The following is a 15,354-nucleotide window of genomic DNA, read 5'->3' on the forward strand; positions in this document are numbered from 1 at the left end:
TTTCACTTCTCTGATGACAGGAAAATTTAGAATTTGGAGTTGAGAAATTATGGAGGAGAGTAAGCACAAGAACCAGTTCTAGAAACTTTGTCCTGAAACTGTTTTGATGAACCCCTGAGCTGCTTTTACATTCTACATAGAATAATTCAGAATTCTTGTGTTTTTACAGAGTAGAAACAGTTTAATAGACAGTTTTACAATGTAGAGACACTTCAATAAATGGCTGTTTCTCATAAGTGAGCTAAGAATATGTCACAGTAGGGAGTGGTTGTTATCTAAGCAACTGTTAGCAAACAGAATGTACCCAAGTTAAGACAGAATGTTAATTCATGGGTTAAAGTAATAACACTTTGAGTTGAGACTTTCAGAAATATATAAATAAACAAAACTCTGCTTTCGTTTAGCTAAAATTTGTTAATTTAATTTTTTTTTTAAACACACTGGGAAGTGTTAGGCCTATTATCAATTAGTCAAAAAACATTCAGTAAGCACCTGTTATGTAACAGGTACATTTTTTTTTTCTTTTATTAGCTTCCTTGAACTTAATTTCAGTGAAAAATTGAAAAATTTCTTCTTAAGGGTTATTTACCTAAAATCTCAGAATTAGTTTGCAGTTTAGTGTATATTCTCATTTAAGTTGTAACATGCATTTTATATAAGGGTAACTAAATTCCTTATATTAACTGATATTTTTCTCCTGTTTCAGAAAATTAGCAGGATGTACTCTTTTTATCACGGGTGCAAGCCGTGGCATTGGCAAAGCAATTGCATTGAAAGCTGCAAAAGATGGGGCAAATATTGTTATTGCTGCAAAGACCACCCAGGCCCATCCTAAACTTCCAGGCACCATCTATACTGCTGCTGAAGAAAGTAAGTTTTATCATGGCAGTGACCTTTTTGGTGTAGTGTCTTTAAAAAATGAGCTGGGAAGCATCATCTTGAGATTAATCAAAGCCTTCCATAGAAATAACTAATTGTATTTGTATAATGATTTATGTTTAAAGAATCAAATCATTTTCCCCATAGCAACACTGTCAAGTAGGGTAGCCCCATTTGGCAGATAAGAAAAAATCTATGATTAGAAAGTTTAAGTGACTTACATATATAATAAGGGCTGGAGTCATGACTTGAACCCTGCTCCTTTGTGCTTTCCAATATACCATCCTGTCTTTCCATCACATTTGAAAAGTGCCTTAAAAATCATATCTCCTAATATGTAATTATAATGATCAAGCTTGATCCTCAGAAGAGATCAAGAGCATACAACTTCCCCTCACCTTCCTTCTTTTGCAGAGGCTATTGATGTGTGAAACACTGTACTGTTAGATTCTATTAATGTGTTGGTTAGTTTTGCTGAACTGCTTTTTTTCTTTTTTTATTCTTTGTTATAAGGGATAGCTCTCTGGGTGAGGGAGACGTAGGGTTATATTTAGAAATAAAGAAGATATGTATCAAAAGATATCAGTAAAAAGTATTAATGAAAAAAAGTTGTGGTCCCATCTGCTTAAAGATGGAGGCCTGAGTTTTTTTTTTCAATTTTAACACCTTTCCAAGATAATAGTTAATATTCGTTGAAAAATGGGTAAGTTTCTTCTAAAATTGTCTTAAACTGACTCCTTTCTTTTCATTAAAGTAGGATTGTCTTTACTACTAATCCTCCTAGGATAATCCTAGGAGAATATACCCCTACTATATGATGAAGTCACTGGTAAAATTATAAAGTCTACTTGGGTGTATCTCTTTTTTTTTTTCCCTAAGGAAAAAATGTGAATGCTTTTCTTGTTTTTCCTTTCTAGTTGAAGCTGTTGGAGGAAAGGCCTTACCGTGTGTTGTTGATGTGAGAGATGAACAGCAAATCAGTAATGCAGTAGAGAAAGCTGTACAGAAGTTTGGAGGTAATTTCTTAATTACTTGCTAAATATTGGCTAAACACCGGGAGATAGCTAGAGCTAGAGCAGTTTTATCAGGAATCATTGAGTCATAGGACTTCTAAATTAGAAATTTTGTAGCATCCCTGGAGCTAGGTATAGCTTTTCCCACGTACAGTACTGCTTCAGAAAATGTTCAGTTGTTCCCCACTGCACACAGGGTAAATTTCAAACTCCTTAGCTTGGCATTCAGAGGTCTCTGCAGTCTGGCCTTTACCTCCTTTCCTTCACAAACCCTCTGCTTTTTGAAAGTGGTTTCCTCCCTAGTCCCTGAACACATACTCTCCTTTTTTACCTTGGTGCCTTTCTGCCTGCCTGAAATGCCTACTCTTCTTTCTTCTCTATGTATTGAAATCTGTTCCTCAAGGCTTAAATCTCACCTCTTCTCTGATCATTACTGAAAGAATTGGTTTTTTACCTTCCCTATTCTAAATAATAACTTATATTTATACAGAGCTTTATTTGCAATAATTACTAATGTTTATAGAGCGCTTTCTTAATAATAATAACAATTTATAGAAAGCTTTCTTCACAGGGATGCCTGAAATATAGTTGGAAGTATTATTATTCATACATTATACATGCAATTTAGCTACAAAGTGATTAACTTGTCCAGTGAAAGATTCTAATGACTCTAAAATCTAACACCATTTCTGCTTTTGTTATTGTTGTTCAGTCATTTTAGACATGTCCAATTCTTCATGACCATATTTTGGGGTTTTCTTGGCAAAAATATCAAGTGGTTTGCCATTTCCTTCTCCAGTTCATTTTACAGAGGAGGAAACTGAGATGAACAGAGTTAAGTGAGTTGCCCACAGCCACACAGATAGTAAGTGTTTGAGGCCAGATTTAAACTCAGGAAGATGAGGTCTTTCTTATTCCAGACCTGGCACTCTACACCGGGCCACCTAGCTACCCCAACCCCAAAACGTAAAACATATACACCATTTTTGCTATACCATTTCAAATTCCTAAAGCATTTACTTGGATCTTATTTTGTGCTGCATTACATTTAGAGTTTTTTTTTTTAAATGTGTTTCTGTCTTTATCTTCCAGCTATATTATAAGATCCTAGAACTAGGGAACCATGTCTTACACTCTTTTTTTTTTTTTTTTTACTCTCCCACAAAGCCTTGCACAAGCTAGGTACTCAGCAGTTACTTGGTAGAAGCAGTGATGACAAGGAGGCAAATATAGAGCATGCCCCAAATCTGAGACTCTTCCCACAGGTTTTATGCTGCCTATTTAGGCAGTTTCTTCAGTGCCCTTTCCTTGAATTATTAGTGGAAATGTCAACGGAACTAAACTAAAGTTTCAGGAACTAGTCCAGGATAGAAGATTCCTAATTATACCACTGACCAAAAATAAAAATTCTCCATTTGAAAATTAGACTGGGTTCTCTAGAAACAATAAATATTAACATACTCGGGGCAGCTAGGTGGTAGAGTAGATGGAGCTCCAGCCTTGGAGTCAGGAGGACCTGAGTTTAAACCCAGCCTCAGACACTTGACACTTATTACTTGTGTGATCCTGGGCAAGTCACTTAACCCCGATTGCCTTACCAAAAGGAAAAAAAAAGATTAACACACTCAAATCCTGTCTATATGGGAAGCATATTTCCAAAGAACTTGGTAACTTTGAAATATGTACCTGGGGCCTTTAAGTCTTTAGAAAATAAAGAGAATTGGGGGCAGCTATGTGGTGCAGTGGATGGAACACAGGCCCTGAAGTCAGAGGACCTGAGTTCAAATTGAGCCTCAGACCAAACACTTGACACTTACTAGCTGTGTGACCCTGGGCAAGTCACTTAACCCCAATTGCCTTAAATAAATAAAGAAAAAGAAAATAAAGAGAATTAACAGAATTAATAGTCTCATTTAAAACCTCTTCTCCAAATTAAAGGGGATGTGATGAGAGAGGGGTACAAAATGAGAGGTAGAAGATTGTCATGTCTCAGTGTACTTCATAATTTTGTCTACAATTGGACCTGTGTACCAGTCTTTATGGTACAGTTTTGTCCCCTGCAGGGAAGCAGATACCTCTTTTCAGAATACGAGACCCACAAGTGAAAAAAAACTTCAACATTCCAGCCTATAACATCAGCTAGGAAGTAAGCCCTCCATTTAGAATTGGTAACTCAAGAGAGAGGGCAGCATTATACCCTTGGGCAGAGGGTGAGTGCCTGTATTGGGTACTACTGTGGGGATCTTTGGATACCAAGAAAGCAGCATGAAGATAGTATAAATTTGGAAGTGTGTTGGGGATGAGTGGGAAAGAAGAGGAGGCCCAGGACATAAGAGAAATTCAAAGAAAAAGTAGGCCTACCTAGGACTTTTGTGGTTCTGTTCCACTGAAAATCATTTCAGTGGAGCTTTAGTTCAGCTATTAGACATTAGCTTATTTACCTTACTATGTCAATATGGAGTGTCCTGTGTAAGTTAGAACAGTGGTCACCTATGTGTGCTCATGTTAACTTGAACCCATGTGACTAGAGGTCCAACTAGGAGTAGATTTAGTAGTAAGATTTCATCTTGCTCGCAGGTGAAGTTTAAAGCATTAAAATGAGATATTTTATTTTAAAAATAGGAATTGACATTTTGGTAAACAATGCTAGTGCGATCAGCTTAACCAACACACTGGAAACACCGACAAAGAGAGTAGATTTGATGATGAGTGTCAACACCAGAGGAACCTATCTTACGTAAGTGGGGAGAGGAGAAGGTGGTAAAAATCTCCTGGTGTTTTCTTGGAGGAAATATTTTAATTACAGTCTTTAAACCTGATTAATAGTACTGTGTCAAATCTAGTAATTTCTGTCACCTGTCATATCTAATGAAAGCTTAAACACTATGCTGAAAGTGAATGGTAGCAGTGTCTTCCATAGATCTGATGAGGTGGGCTGTGCTCTCTTATTCCAAAGGAAATTTTCCATCACTATATCAAAGGTCCCTGGGCTTCTGAGTAAAATTTCTAGTTATAGTTAGCTTTAGATCAATCTATATACATGGATGATTTGGGGGATTATTAATATCAAACTTTCAATCTTAGTCTGATTGCTTCTGGCCACCAATTGCAATTTTGGCCATTTTGCCCTGCCACTAATTGAATAACACATGCTTAGGGAAGGTAGATAGCCAAAGCAAAACCTAACTGGAAAGGAAATGCATTCCAAACCCAAATATAAATAATTTGAGAATTTTTAATTAATTAAATTTGCCAAGCCACTGCTTTGTTAGCACACAGGATTGACTTCATTGTACATTATTACTCATTATCTTTTCTATTTTGAAAGTGACTCTGCTGATGGTGTTTGTGTGCATAGAGTAGTAGTATTTGCATGATAGGACTGACCACACTAATGTATTAACAAAATCTTTTAACATGAAAATTATACCTGAAACTTGTCCATAGGACCTAAATGTTGTTCATTTGTCTTGCATATTGGCCTTATGAGCAACATATGTATTTTGATGAAATTGAACTCTATACCTTCTGTAAGAACATGACTTCATGCCCATCTGCTCAGCTGTTGACATTGGTAGTATTTGTCATCAGCATGTGACTGATGTACTTCATGTATAAATAGTATTATTAGTAATATTCCCTTCCTTTAGTTTGACACATGACTTCTACTTTGACCCCTTCAATGTCATGAGACTCCTACTGTGATACTCCTGTTAGCTACATTATGGTAAATTTGGCTTCAGTGCTTGGGATGAGGCAGTTACAATCCAAAGCCTTCACACTGGGATCTTTGTTTTATGCTTACATACTTAACTTAGCATGTGGCATTGCCAGGAATCTTGTCCAGAAACAAACTGAAACACTGGTAAAGAAACCAGCTTGACACATTGATTCATTGAACTCCATCTAGTTCATCTGTTACTGCAGAATTTCAGCCATATATACTTCCCCCGTTGCCAATTGCAACAGTTTCAATTTTTGTGGTTCCAGTAAAAATTTTGAACCCAGTTAGGAAGAGGCCTAAGTTCAGTTAACTGCAGTCTGTCAGCAAAGGTTGTTTCTTATCTTGTGTGTATGCTTTCAGAGAGCAGTTATTGACCTACAAATAGTGCCTTCCTGTTGTTTCAAAGGCTCTGAAGATACATCTTGATTTCTTTGAGGTAGAAGCCTAATAGTGTTATTGCTGGGTCAGAGGGCTTGCACAGTTTAGTAATTTTGGAAACATATTTCCAAATTGCCTTTTCAGAATGGCTGGACTAGTTCACAGCTATAACATTGAATTAATGTAGTATATATACATTTAAACTGTGTTTCTATTAGTGGTGATATCACTTAACATAGCATTCCTTGTGATGAGTTCAAATTTTAATTATACCTGATACTTGGATACTTGGAATTGCTGTGCATACTATGTACAGACTGCGTTGGATTATTGGAGAGAAGCTATTTTTTTTTTGTGTCTATGAAAAACTGTCACGAGTCAAGTCATTAGCACCATGTTTTCACCAGCTATAGTCTCATCTCTACCTGCATCCAAAGTATGAGATCGTAGGCTACTTGGTCCATTTTAGTGATAATTTATTTATTATTCTCTAATATATTTAGAGAGAAAAATTTAAAAATATGAAATTCCTTATCTTGACAGCACAACAGTACAGAGATGTCAGTGTGGATTCCTCCTTAATCTTTGGCTGAGAAAATGACTCAATATCTCAGAGAATATCACATCACTAGTTCTTTATTTTAAAAAAATTCTTTAACTTCCACTGTTATCCTTTGTTTCTTCCATCCCCTTTATTTTTTGGTCTGCTTCTACCCCCTCTTCCTGTTCAGCAAGCCATTGCTTGTTATAAAGAATGCAACAGGAAGAGGGGAAAGCTAACCAATACATCCACTATGCCTAATCTTATATGCTATATTACATACTTACAGTCTCCCACCTCCATAAAGGAAGGGGGGGGGCAATTCTTTTTTTAAAAGGAAATTAAATTACTTGGAGCAGTCACTTCCTATTCCAGCTATTGTGTCTCACTGCTCTCTAATATTGAGGAAATCCTGCCTGGGTACCAGTTTAGGGAGTAATTGCATGTTGACAGCAGTAGCCCATGGCAGCTATAAGTTGAATGACAGTACCTTTTGCTTTAGTCGAACAAGTTGGTTTTTATTTTCCTTAAGTTCTTGCTTTCCGTGATAACTGGGATCCAGAGACGTGAAATGACTTGCCCAGATTATATAGCTAGTAAGTGGCAGAAGAGAAGCAGACAGTCCATCGATTTTGATGCTAAATCCAATGCTTTTTCTGCTATGCCACACTGCTTTTCTAAAATGGCTAGGAAAGACCAATAGATTATTCACTGTCTTTGAGATTTGAGGTTTACTATAATAAATTTAAATTAAAATTATCCATACTTACTTAAATAGTAGTCACCCTGGCAACATTATTGAATCTAGGTGGTGTCTTCTCCATGGGATTCCATGTTAGGAACAGGTACACATCTTCCCTTCCTTTACTTCTCTGGGAGAACAACCCTTTGGTTTGTAGCTGCAGGGACACGGGCTTATACACCTGCCTTGGTGCACATTATAGCATGTCTAGCCCTTCTAAAGGGTGCATTGCTTTTTGCCGTTCTGTACATCTGGGTTCTCTGCTGCAAAGGAAGCATATCCTTATACTAGCTTTGAAATACGCCTTGTGCAAGTTTGACAGTTGCTTGTGAGTTGGTTTGGGAGTTCAATCTTTGAGGAGGAGAAAACGAAGAGAGAAGGAATCTCTTCTCAACTTTTAACTCCAGAAACAGTATTACTTAGATCCTCAGATATAAAAAGTCTATATATCTTGAATATGGAGGGGAATATATAAAGTCCCCCATTTTTACCTGATTTATATTTTTATTATTACAAAAGTTGATTTGTTATCCTTCACTTGAGTCCCTGGTGTTTAGATTTTTAAATGTGTGCTTTCCCCTCCCCAGAATAGGCACTTCCTGTCATTTTTTAATGCGAATCTTATTATAGAGTACCATAGATTCTATTTTTCTGTATATGTTAAAAGTAGCATTAGTATAAAAAATAATGCTTATTATTCTATAAAAGAGAATGTGTTGTGAAAAGTGTACCTGATGTAGTGAAGATGGGAGTGAGGGATGTGTAGTTTGACAAATCAAAGGAAAGCCTATTTTTGTGCTTTTAAATCAAATGAGTTCTTTTTTTTTATGAACATGAAAATTGATTATGTAGCCTGGGTTAGTTTTCTTTTTCCCACCAGATGATGTTTTGAAGTTCACTTTCTCTCTTTAAATTAAAAAGTGGCCATGATTGCTTTCTCCCCAGTACAACTGAAGCATACTTGAAAATCATACATGTTATACACAAAAAAGCCTGTGCTTGCAATAGAAAGTTTGAGTCTTGATAGTTTAAAAAAAAATTATAGCTAACTGACTAAGGATTTTATGCTTTTAGGAAAAAGGAACAGATGCTCATTTGAAAATAGAAGTGGTCTAGATCAAAGACTTGGAAATAATTGTAAAATATAAGAACCAATGTGAGAGAGGTTTAACATGGCTTGATTTTTAAAAATTGAACCAAATTCTATCATAGCATGAATAAATTGTCTTTCTCTAGGTAGTGAATTAACTCTTTCAATGCAGTGGTATATTATTTTGTAAATTGTAGCTGTAACATTGTATGATTGCTTCACACTGTTGAGATGAAAAAATTCACCGTAATTTAAAATGGAAGAGGAGACATATATTTTTGGACATGGTCAGTGCAGGAATTTGTTTTGCTAGAGGCACAGTGAGGAGAGAGACAATAAATGCTTGTAAAAAATAAATAATTAAAAAATTTACCATACAATAGACAGATTGCTCCCTAGTAGTAGTTCAGGTAAGACTTGTTATATTCCAGTAAAAGCTCCTGAAGAAGAAAAAATAGGAGATTGAACATAGCGTTATGGAACATGTTATAAAATATTTTCTTTTAACATTTTATGGATGAGGTAACTGGGGCAGAGAAGAAAAATGGTTTACCCAGGGTCACAGAGAAGTAGCAAAGTCAAAATTCAAACCCAGGATTTCTGACTCCAGATCTGATGCTCTTTCCATTACCCAACATGTTGAAGCCATGTGTAGTATATAGGAAACCATATTCGCTTTGCAACCTTATAGACTCATAGAATCATAAACTGGAAAAGATTTTACAAATGATCTAGTCCATTCATCTCAGATGACTGGGGAAGGGGAAGGGGGGGGACATGAGGAGGCTTACATGATTTGTCTCAAACATGTGGCTAGTTAGTGCTAGAACCATGACCAGAACCCAGATCTGTGGCTTGTTGAATCACATCATGGAGCTTCTATTGCAGGACCATATTATAGGGTGCTGTTATATTGTTATATTTGACTGCTTTCTAGAGGTGATCTAGGAAAAGTCACAGCTTGTGTTCCCTCATCATTAAAACAGTGTTGATGATATTTGCATTACTTCTGTCCTGGGGACAGTATGAAAATCAAACAAGGTAATCTATGAAAGCTCTTTGTAACCATAAAATGCTATATAAATGTAAGCTGTTACTAATGATGATTATGGTGTTCCAAGAATCTTTCTGCTGTCCTGAATAATAAATATTTTTGCTGTGGATCTCTCCCCCTTGAATGATATATAAAGCTTTAGGGGAATTCAGTTTTTGATATGTGTAAAAATATTCAAGTAGCAAAAAAGGTTATTTTGTTTTTGAAAAGCAACAAACTTCAGATTTGTAGTTTTTTAAGGAGTTAAAATCAGTGATATGATTAGGTTCGAAAAGAGTAACCCAATATTAGATTTTCTGCACAAGGGTGGTCCATGTTGCTGGGCAATGTAGCTGGTAAGAAATTCCTACTTCTACCTCTTCCCTAGAAAAATATAAACACTAGTTTACCCCCACTGGCCAGTAACCTAATGTCTCTTTAGGGTAGTCCAGTTCTGAGTATATTTACTGTTATCTTTTTTTCTTTTAAGTAGTATTTTATTTTTTCCAATTACATGTAAAAACAATTATTAACATTCATTTTTTAAATAAAATTTTGAGTTCCAAATTTTCTTCTTCCCTTCCTCCTTTTTCCTTCCCTTCTCTCCTCCCTAAGACAGTAAACAATTTGATATGTTATATGTGTGCTTTCATGTAAAACATATTTCTGTGTTAGTCATGTTGTGAAAGAAGAAACAGAACAAAAGGAAAAAACTACCAAAAAAAATGAAAGTAATATGCTTTGATCTGCATTCAGACTCCATCAGTTCTTTCTCTGGATGTATATAGCATTTTCCATCATGAATCTTTTGTAATTGTCTTGGATTCTACTGTTAATTTTAAAATATAACCTAGGCAAAAATATCATGATGTATGTAGAGAAGTGGTTAAAGGACTTCTAACTTTATTTTTTTACTTTTGTTTGCAGATCAAAAGCATGCATTCCTTATTTGAAAAAGAGTAAAATTGCTCACATCCTAAACCTCAGCCCACCACTAAACCTGAATCCAATCTGGTTCAAACAGCACTGTGGTAAATATTAGAGAAAATAAGCCTTGTTGTTCCTGTTGGTTAATTTATTAAGCTTTTGAATGGCATTAATGAACCTCAAGTAACCTATATATTAACATTTAAGATTGAATTATTTTTATCTGTAGAATAGATGTTGGTTTGGGAAGTTATATCTTCATTAAGAAGAATTGTCTCACAGTGGGTAGAGCACCAGCCCTAGAGTCAGGAGGACCTGAGTTCAAATCCAGCCTCAGACACATAAACACTTACTAGCTGTGTGGCCCTAGGCAGGTCACTTAACCCTGATTGCCTCATCAAAAAGCAACAAAAACAAAAAAAAAAGAAGAATTGTCCCTTACTTGTAACTCTTAAAAGCAAACTTCAGGAGGAAAAGGGGACTTAAAACTTGATAATTCTAGATGTCAGCCTTTGCACTGGCTCTTCCCTTTCCTGGAATGCTTATGAAGTCTTTCTGTGTACCTCCTACCTTCTAGTACTTTCACTTCCAGAGTTATCTGCTTCACATGTGTTTTGTATATTCTAGTTATATATAGCTTCTCTCCTACAATAGAATGTAAATTCCTTGAGAGAAGGGACAATTTCACTTTTGTCTTTGTATGCCTAGTGCCTGGCGCATAGCAAGTACTTAATAAACGTTAGATTGATTGAGACAGGTAAGGGAACCATACCTCAAAAGAGATGATGTGAAATCAAGAGATATGCATTGGCTGTACCCTTGAGGGGAGCTTCATCCTGATCTGAGGTTCAGAGAAGAAAAATGGATAATTTCTATGTCTAGTTCTTAACCAAACTGCCAGGGTACTCTTCTTCATCCCACTAAGTTAGAAAAGATAAACTATTCTTTCATTGAGTTGGCTAAACATTCTCAACCTATCCAAAAGAAATAGAATTACCTTTAATTTTCAGTTTTATTAACTGGAGTGGCTAAACTAGTAATCTTTTAATCCTTGATTATGAATTGTTTTCCTTTGTATGAAGGTGACAGAATCCAGCCTTGAGATAAAAATGATAACCTTTAAAAAGGTATTGCCCTTAGTCTGAATAAGAGGAAATTTTCTTCTTCCCTTACTCTGTTGAATTAATATCCTTCTTACCTCTCCTCCTGTTACTTCTCTGCCTTTTAAACTCGTTCCTTGAAATCTGTACCTTTGACACAACATATTAATGATTTTAGATAAGAATAAGTAATTACTATGGTAGCATCTCCATACTTGGCATAGAAATCCTTGTGATCCTTATTTCATTTCAACTTACATCAGTAATAATTAGCATGGTACATTTCTTTTTAAAAAATTTTAATATTATATTTTTCCCAGTTACCTTTGCTTTTTACAATTTTGATTTCCAAATTATTTCCCACCCTCTATTCACTCCTTCCTCATTGAGAAGGCAAGCAGTTTGATGAAGGTCATATATCTGCTGTCATGCAAAACATTTTCATATTAGTCATGTGAAAGAAAATAGACAAAAAAACAAAAACCAAGAATAATAACAAAAGTAAAAAAATAATGCTTCGATCTGCATTCAGATTCCATCAGTTCTCTGGAGGTGGGTAGAATTTTTCATCATAGGTCCTTCAGAATTGTCTTGGATCTTTGTATTGCTGAGACTAGCTTTGTATGGCTGAGACAGTCACAGTTGATCATCATATATTATTGCTGTATTGTGTACAGTGTTCTCCTGGTTCTACTCACTTTGCATCAGTTCATGTGAGTTTTTCCAGGTTTTTCTGAAAGCAACCTGCTCATCATTTCTTATAGCACAGTAGTATTATCATAGTATATTTCTACTGGGGTATGAATCTATAGGGCTATAAAGGTTGAAACAATTTATATCATAGATTGATTGGAGTGAACAGCTTAGAAACTATTTTCTTAGCCACAGTTTTCCCTAGAATGAGCTATCTTAATTTCTTTATTTGAAATTTTATAGTCAAGAGGCAGCATGAATAGAGACCTGGTCTCTGAGTCAGAAGGACTTGGGTTCAAGTACTGTCTGTGACACATGCTGGTAGTGTGACCCTGGACAAGTCCTTTAACCTCTCAGTACCTCCAAGCAGCACTCTAAGACTAGACATTGCAGAGCATATGCCAGTCTACATTGGTGGGACTTTTACTAGTTTTTTACACTAAAGATACGGACTAAATAAATGAAAATTGAAACATGTGGTCATTAATGTAGCTTTTATAGCAAAGGATGAGAAAAACCATGTTTTTTACAATCCTTTTTAAATTATTCTTTAGAATGTTTCAGTTCAAGTAGTAATAAATATGAACTAGTTCAAAGCCTTCTGAAAAAAGTGTTAAAGATTATCTATTTTTACTTCCAACTCTTATTTTGTACTATTTATATTGTTCAGAAGCCTAAATAGATAGATGTGTCTTAGAAAATGACCAGTAGAAGGAAAGTCATTGTATAACCCTGTGGATTGATTGTCTTTAAGATTTGTTTTTGCTCTTTTTCAGCTTATACTATTGCTAAATATGGTATGTCTATGTGTGTACTTGGAATGGCAGAAGAATTTAAAGGAGAAATTGCTGTCAATGCTTTGTGGCCCAAAACAGGTGTGTTCAATTTTTTTTTTAGTTCAATTTTTAGTCAATTGAGACATTTCTATTCTCAATAGATACTTTGTTGTGGGGTAGAAGGTTGGTTCACCTGTTAGCAAATGAAAATTATCTTAACTTTTGAATCTACCAAATTTTGTGGAGTAGATTGCTTACATCTTTTTCTCTTTTCCAGAGGGTAGTATTTGTTTTGGAGTAGTTTTTTTCTTCTTTTTGCTTTGGAGTGATCTTCTCCTATCCTTGACTTTGAAATATATTGCCATATTGCTTACACAGCATTGAGACATTGTCCTCCCTGGATTTATGTGGCACTACTTTCTCCTGATTTTTCTACCTTTCTGTGCACCTGATTCTTCCAGGTCTTTTTTGTAGGATCATCATGCATGTCTTGCCAACCTAAGTGTCAGTGTACCCTAGAGCTCTGTCTTGTGTGCTCCTCTGTCTCTCTATTCTTTTTCATTGATCTCTTCCGCTCAGGTTCAACTATTACCTCTATGCAAATGACTTGCAAATCTACATATCCAGCCCTCATCTCTCTCCTGACCTGTAGTTGCACATCTCCAGTTGCTTGCGGAACATTTATTTCTATGTGACTTTCCCCATCAACATCTCAAACTCAGCATATCCAAAATTTAACCCATTATGTTTTCTCCTAAACTCTTGGATTTATACAATTATAGATTGAGATCTAGAAGAGGCCTTAGAGGTCATATGTTACAACTTCTTCATTTTTACAGATGAGGAAAGTGAGGCTCATGGGGGGAATTGAATTGCCAAAGGTCACACAGGTGGTAAGGTGGAAAAGCTAGGATCTGATTCCACGTCTTCTGACCTGGATCCGGTGTTCTTTCCACTACACCATGCTGCCTTCCTCTCCTGCTTTTAATTTCTCTTTTTGTCAAAGCCACCAACATCTTCCCATTCACACAAAGGTTCACAGCCTCAGGGTCATTCTCAGCTCTTCACTCTCACTGTCACATCTAATCAGTTGCCAAGTCTTTTTGATTTTACTTCTACAACATCTCTTATATCCATCCTCCATCTCTCCACTTATTCAGTAATTACCCTGGTTCAGCCCTTAAGATTACTTCTTACCTGGAATCTTATAATAATCTTCTTTTGGGTCTTCCTGAGCCTAGTTTTCCCCCTTCCACTCCATCTTCCATGCAGCTGCCAAAATGATATTTTTAAAGCACACATATGACTATGTCACTTTCTCCTTCAGGATACTTTGGTGGCTCCTTATTGCCTATAATTTAAAATATAAAACTGTTGTTTGGAACTTAAAGCCCTTCCCAGTCACTGCAGCCTCTTTGCATCTTTATTACATATTACTCTTTTTCATCCTCTCTCTGCTCTAACCAGATTGGTTTGCTTGCTCTTCCTTGTACACAAATTCCACCTCCTGTCTCCATGCCTTGTCCTCCATGCCAGGAATGCTCTCCTTTACCTCAGCCTCTTAGAACCTCTAGCTCTAAGGCTTAGTTCAAGAGCCTGTGTCTGTAAGAGACCTTTAATAATTTTCCCAGTTGTTAGTGTCTCTTTACACACACCCTGAAATTACTATGTATTTATTTTGCATATATATTGTATTTACTTATCTTTGAATATGTTTTATTCCCTTTTCATCTATGTCCCCAGTCTCTAGCACAACACGTAGCATATGTACTTAATAATGAATGAATGAGTACATGAATTAAATTACTTTTAGAGCTTTAATTATATTCTTGTAGAGCCAAGTCTGGTGAGAAAGGAAGGTGAAAAAAACCAGGTAATGTCTCACTGTCTTTGACTATTCTTAGTCTGGAACAAGTTCAATACTGGTCTAGATACACAAGTTCTGGAATTTTTTTTTTATTTTGATAGACATTAGAATGAATACTTTATTCTGTACATTTGAGGATGACAGAATGAGGTTATAGTCAAATAAATCACGTACTTATGGAAAAAAAAAAACCAGTTCTCTTGTTCTGATTGTAGCCAACTCTCCATTCATTACCATTTCCAGATTCCTCATTAATATTAAATGATTTAATCAACCCTTAGAATTGGTATCACATAAATATAACCATTGATTGTCTTCAAATGGGAACTCCTCAGGCTTCCATATCAGCATATTAATAATCTACTCAATCTTTTGGTTTTTATCCATACACATCTCTTTCGTTCACTGCTCACACAAAAACCATTCTAGCTCTGTTGGTCGGCTCCTCTTGCCAGGACTAATGGAATAACTTCCTACTTGGTCTCCCTGAACTGTGTCTCTAGTCTTTTCTTTTCTGGTTTTTTTTTTAATGAGATAATTTACCCTGTTCTACTTCTCCCTTTCTCCTTCTCCTAGTATAATCCTCTCTCA

General features: G+C 35.8%; 1 protein-coding gene across 1 annotated transcript in view; it reads left to right on the top strand.

Annotated features, from left to right (window-relative positions):
• HSDL2 (hydroxysteroid dehydrogenase like 2) overlaps nucleotides 1–15,354 on the top strand; it is a 36,574-nt gene that overhangs the window by 2,518 nt on the left and 18,702 nt on the right. The window contains exons 2-6 of the mRNA XM_027839732.1: nucleotides 707–870; nucleotides 1,797–1,895; nucleotides 4,515–4,629; nucleotides 10,328–10,431; nucleotides 12,897–12,995. Coding sequence (XP_027695533.1) covers nucleotides 707–870; nucleotides 1,797–1,895; nucleotides 4,515–4,629; nucleotides 10,328–10,431; nucleotides 12,897–12,995 — 581 coding nt within the window. The remainder of the gene's footprint in view (nucleotides 1–706; nucleotides 871–1,796; nucleotides 1,896–4,514; nucleotides 4,630–10,327; nucleotides 10,432–12,896; nucleotides 12,996–15,354) is intronic.

Source organism: Vombatus ursinus, unplaced genomic scaffold (assembly GCF_900497805.2).
Source record: "Vombatus ursinus unplaced genomic scaffold, bare-nosed wombat genome assembly UNPS02014832.1, whole genome shotgun sequence".
NCBI lineage: Eukaryota > Metazoa > Chordata > Mammalia > Diprotodontia > Vombatidae > Vombatus > Vombatus ursinus.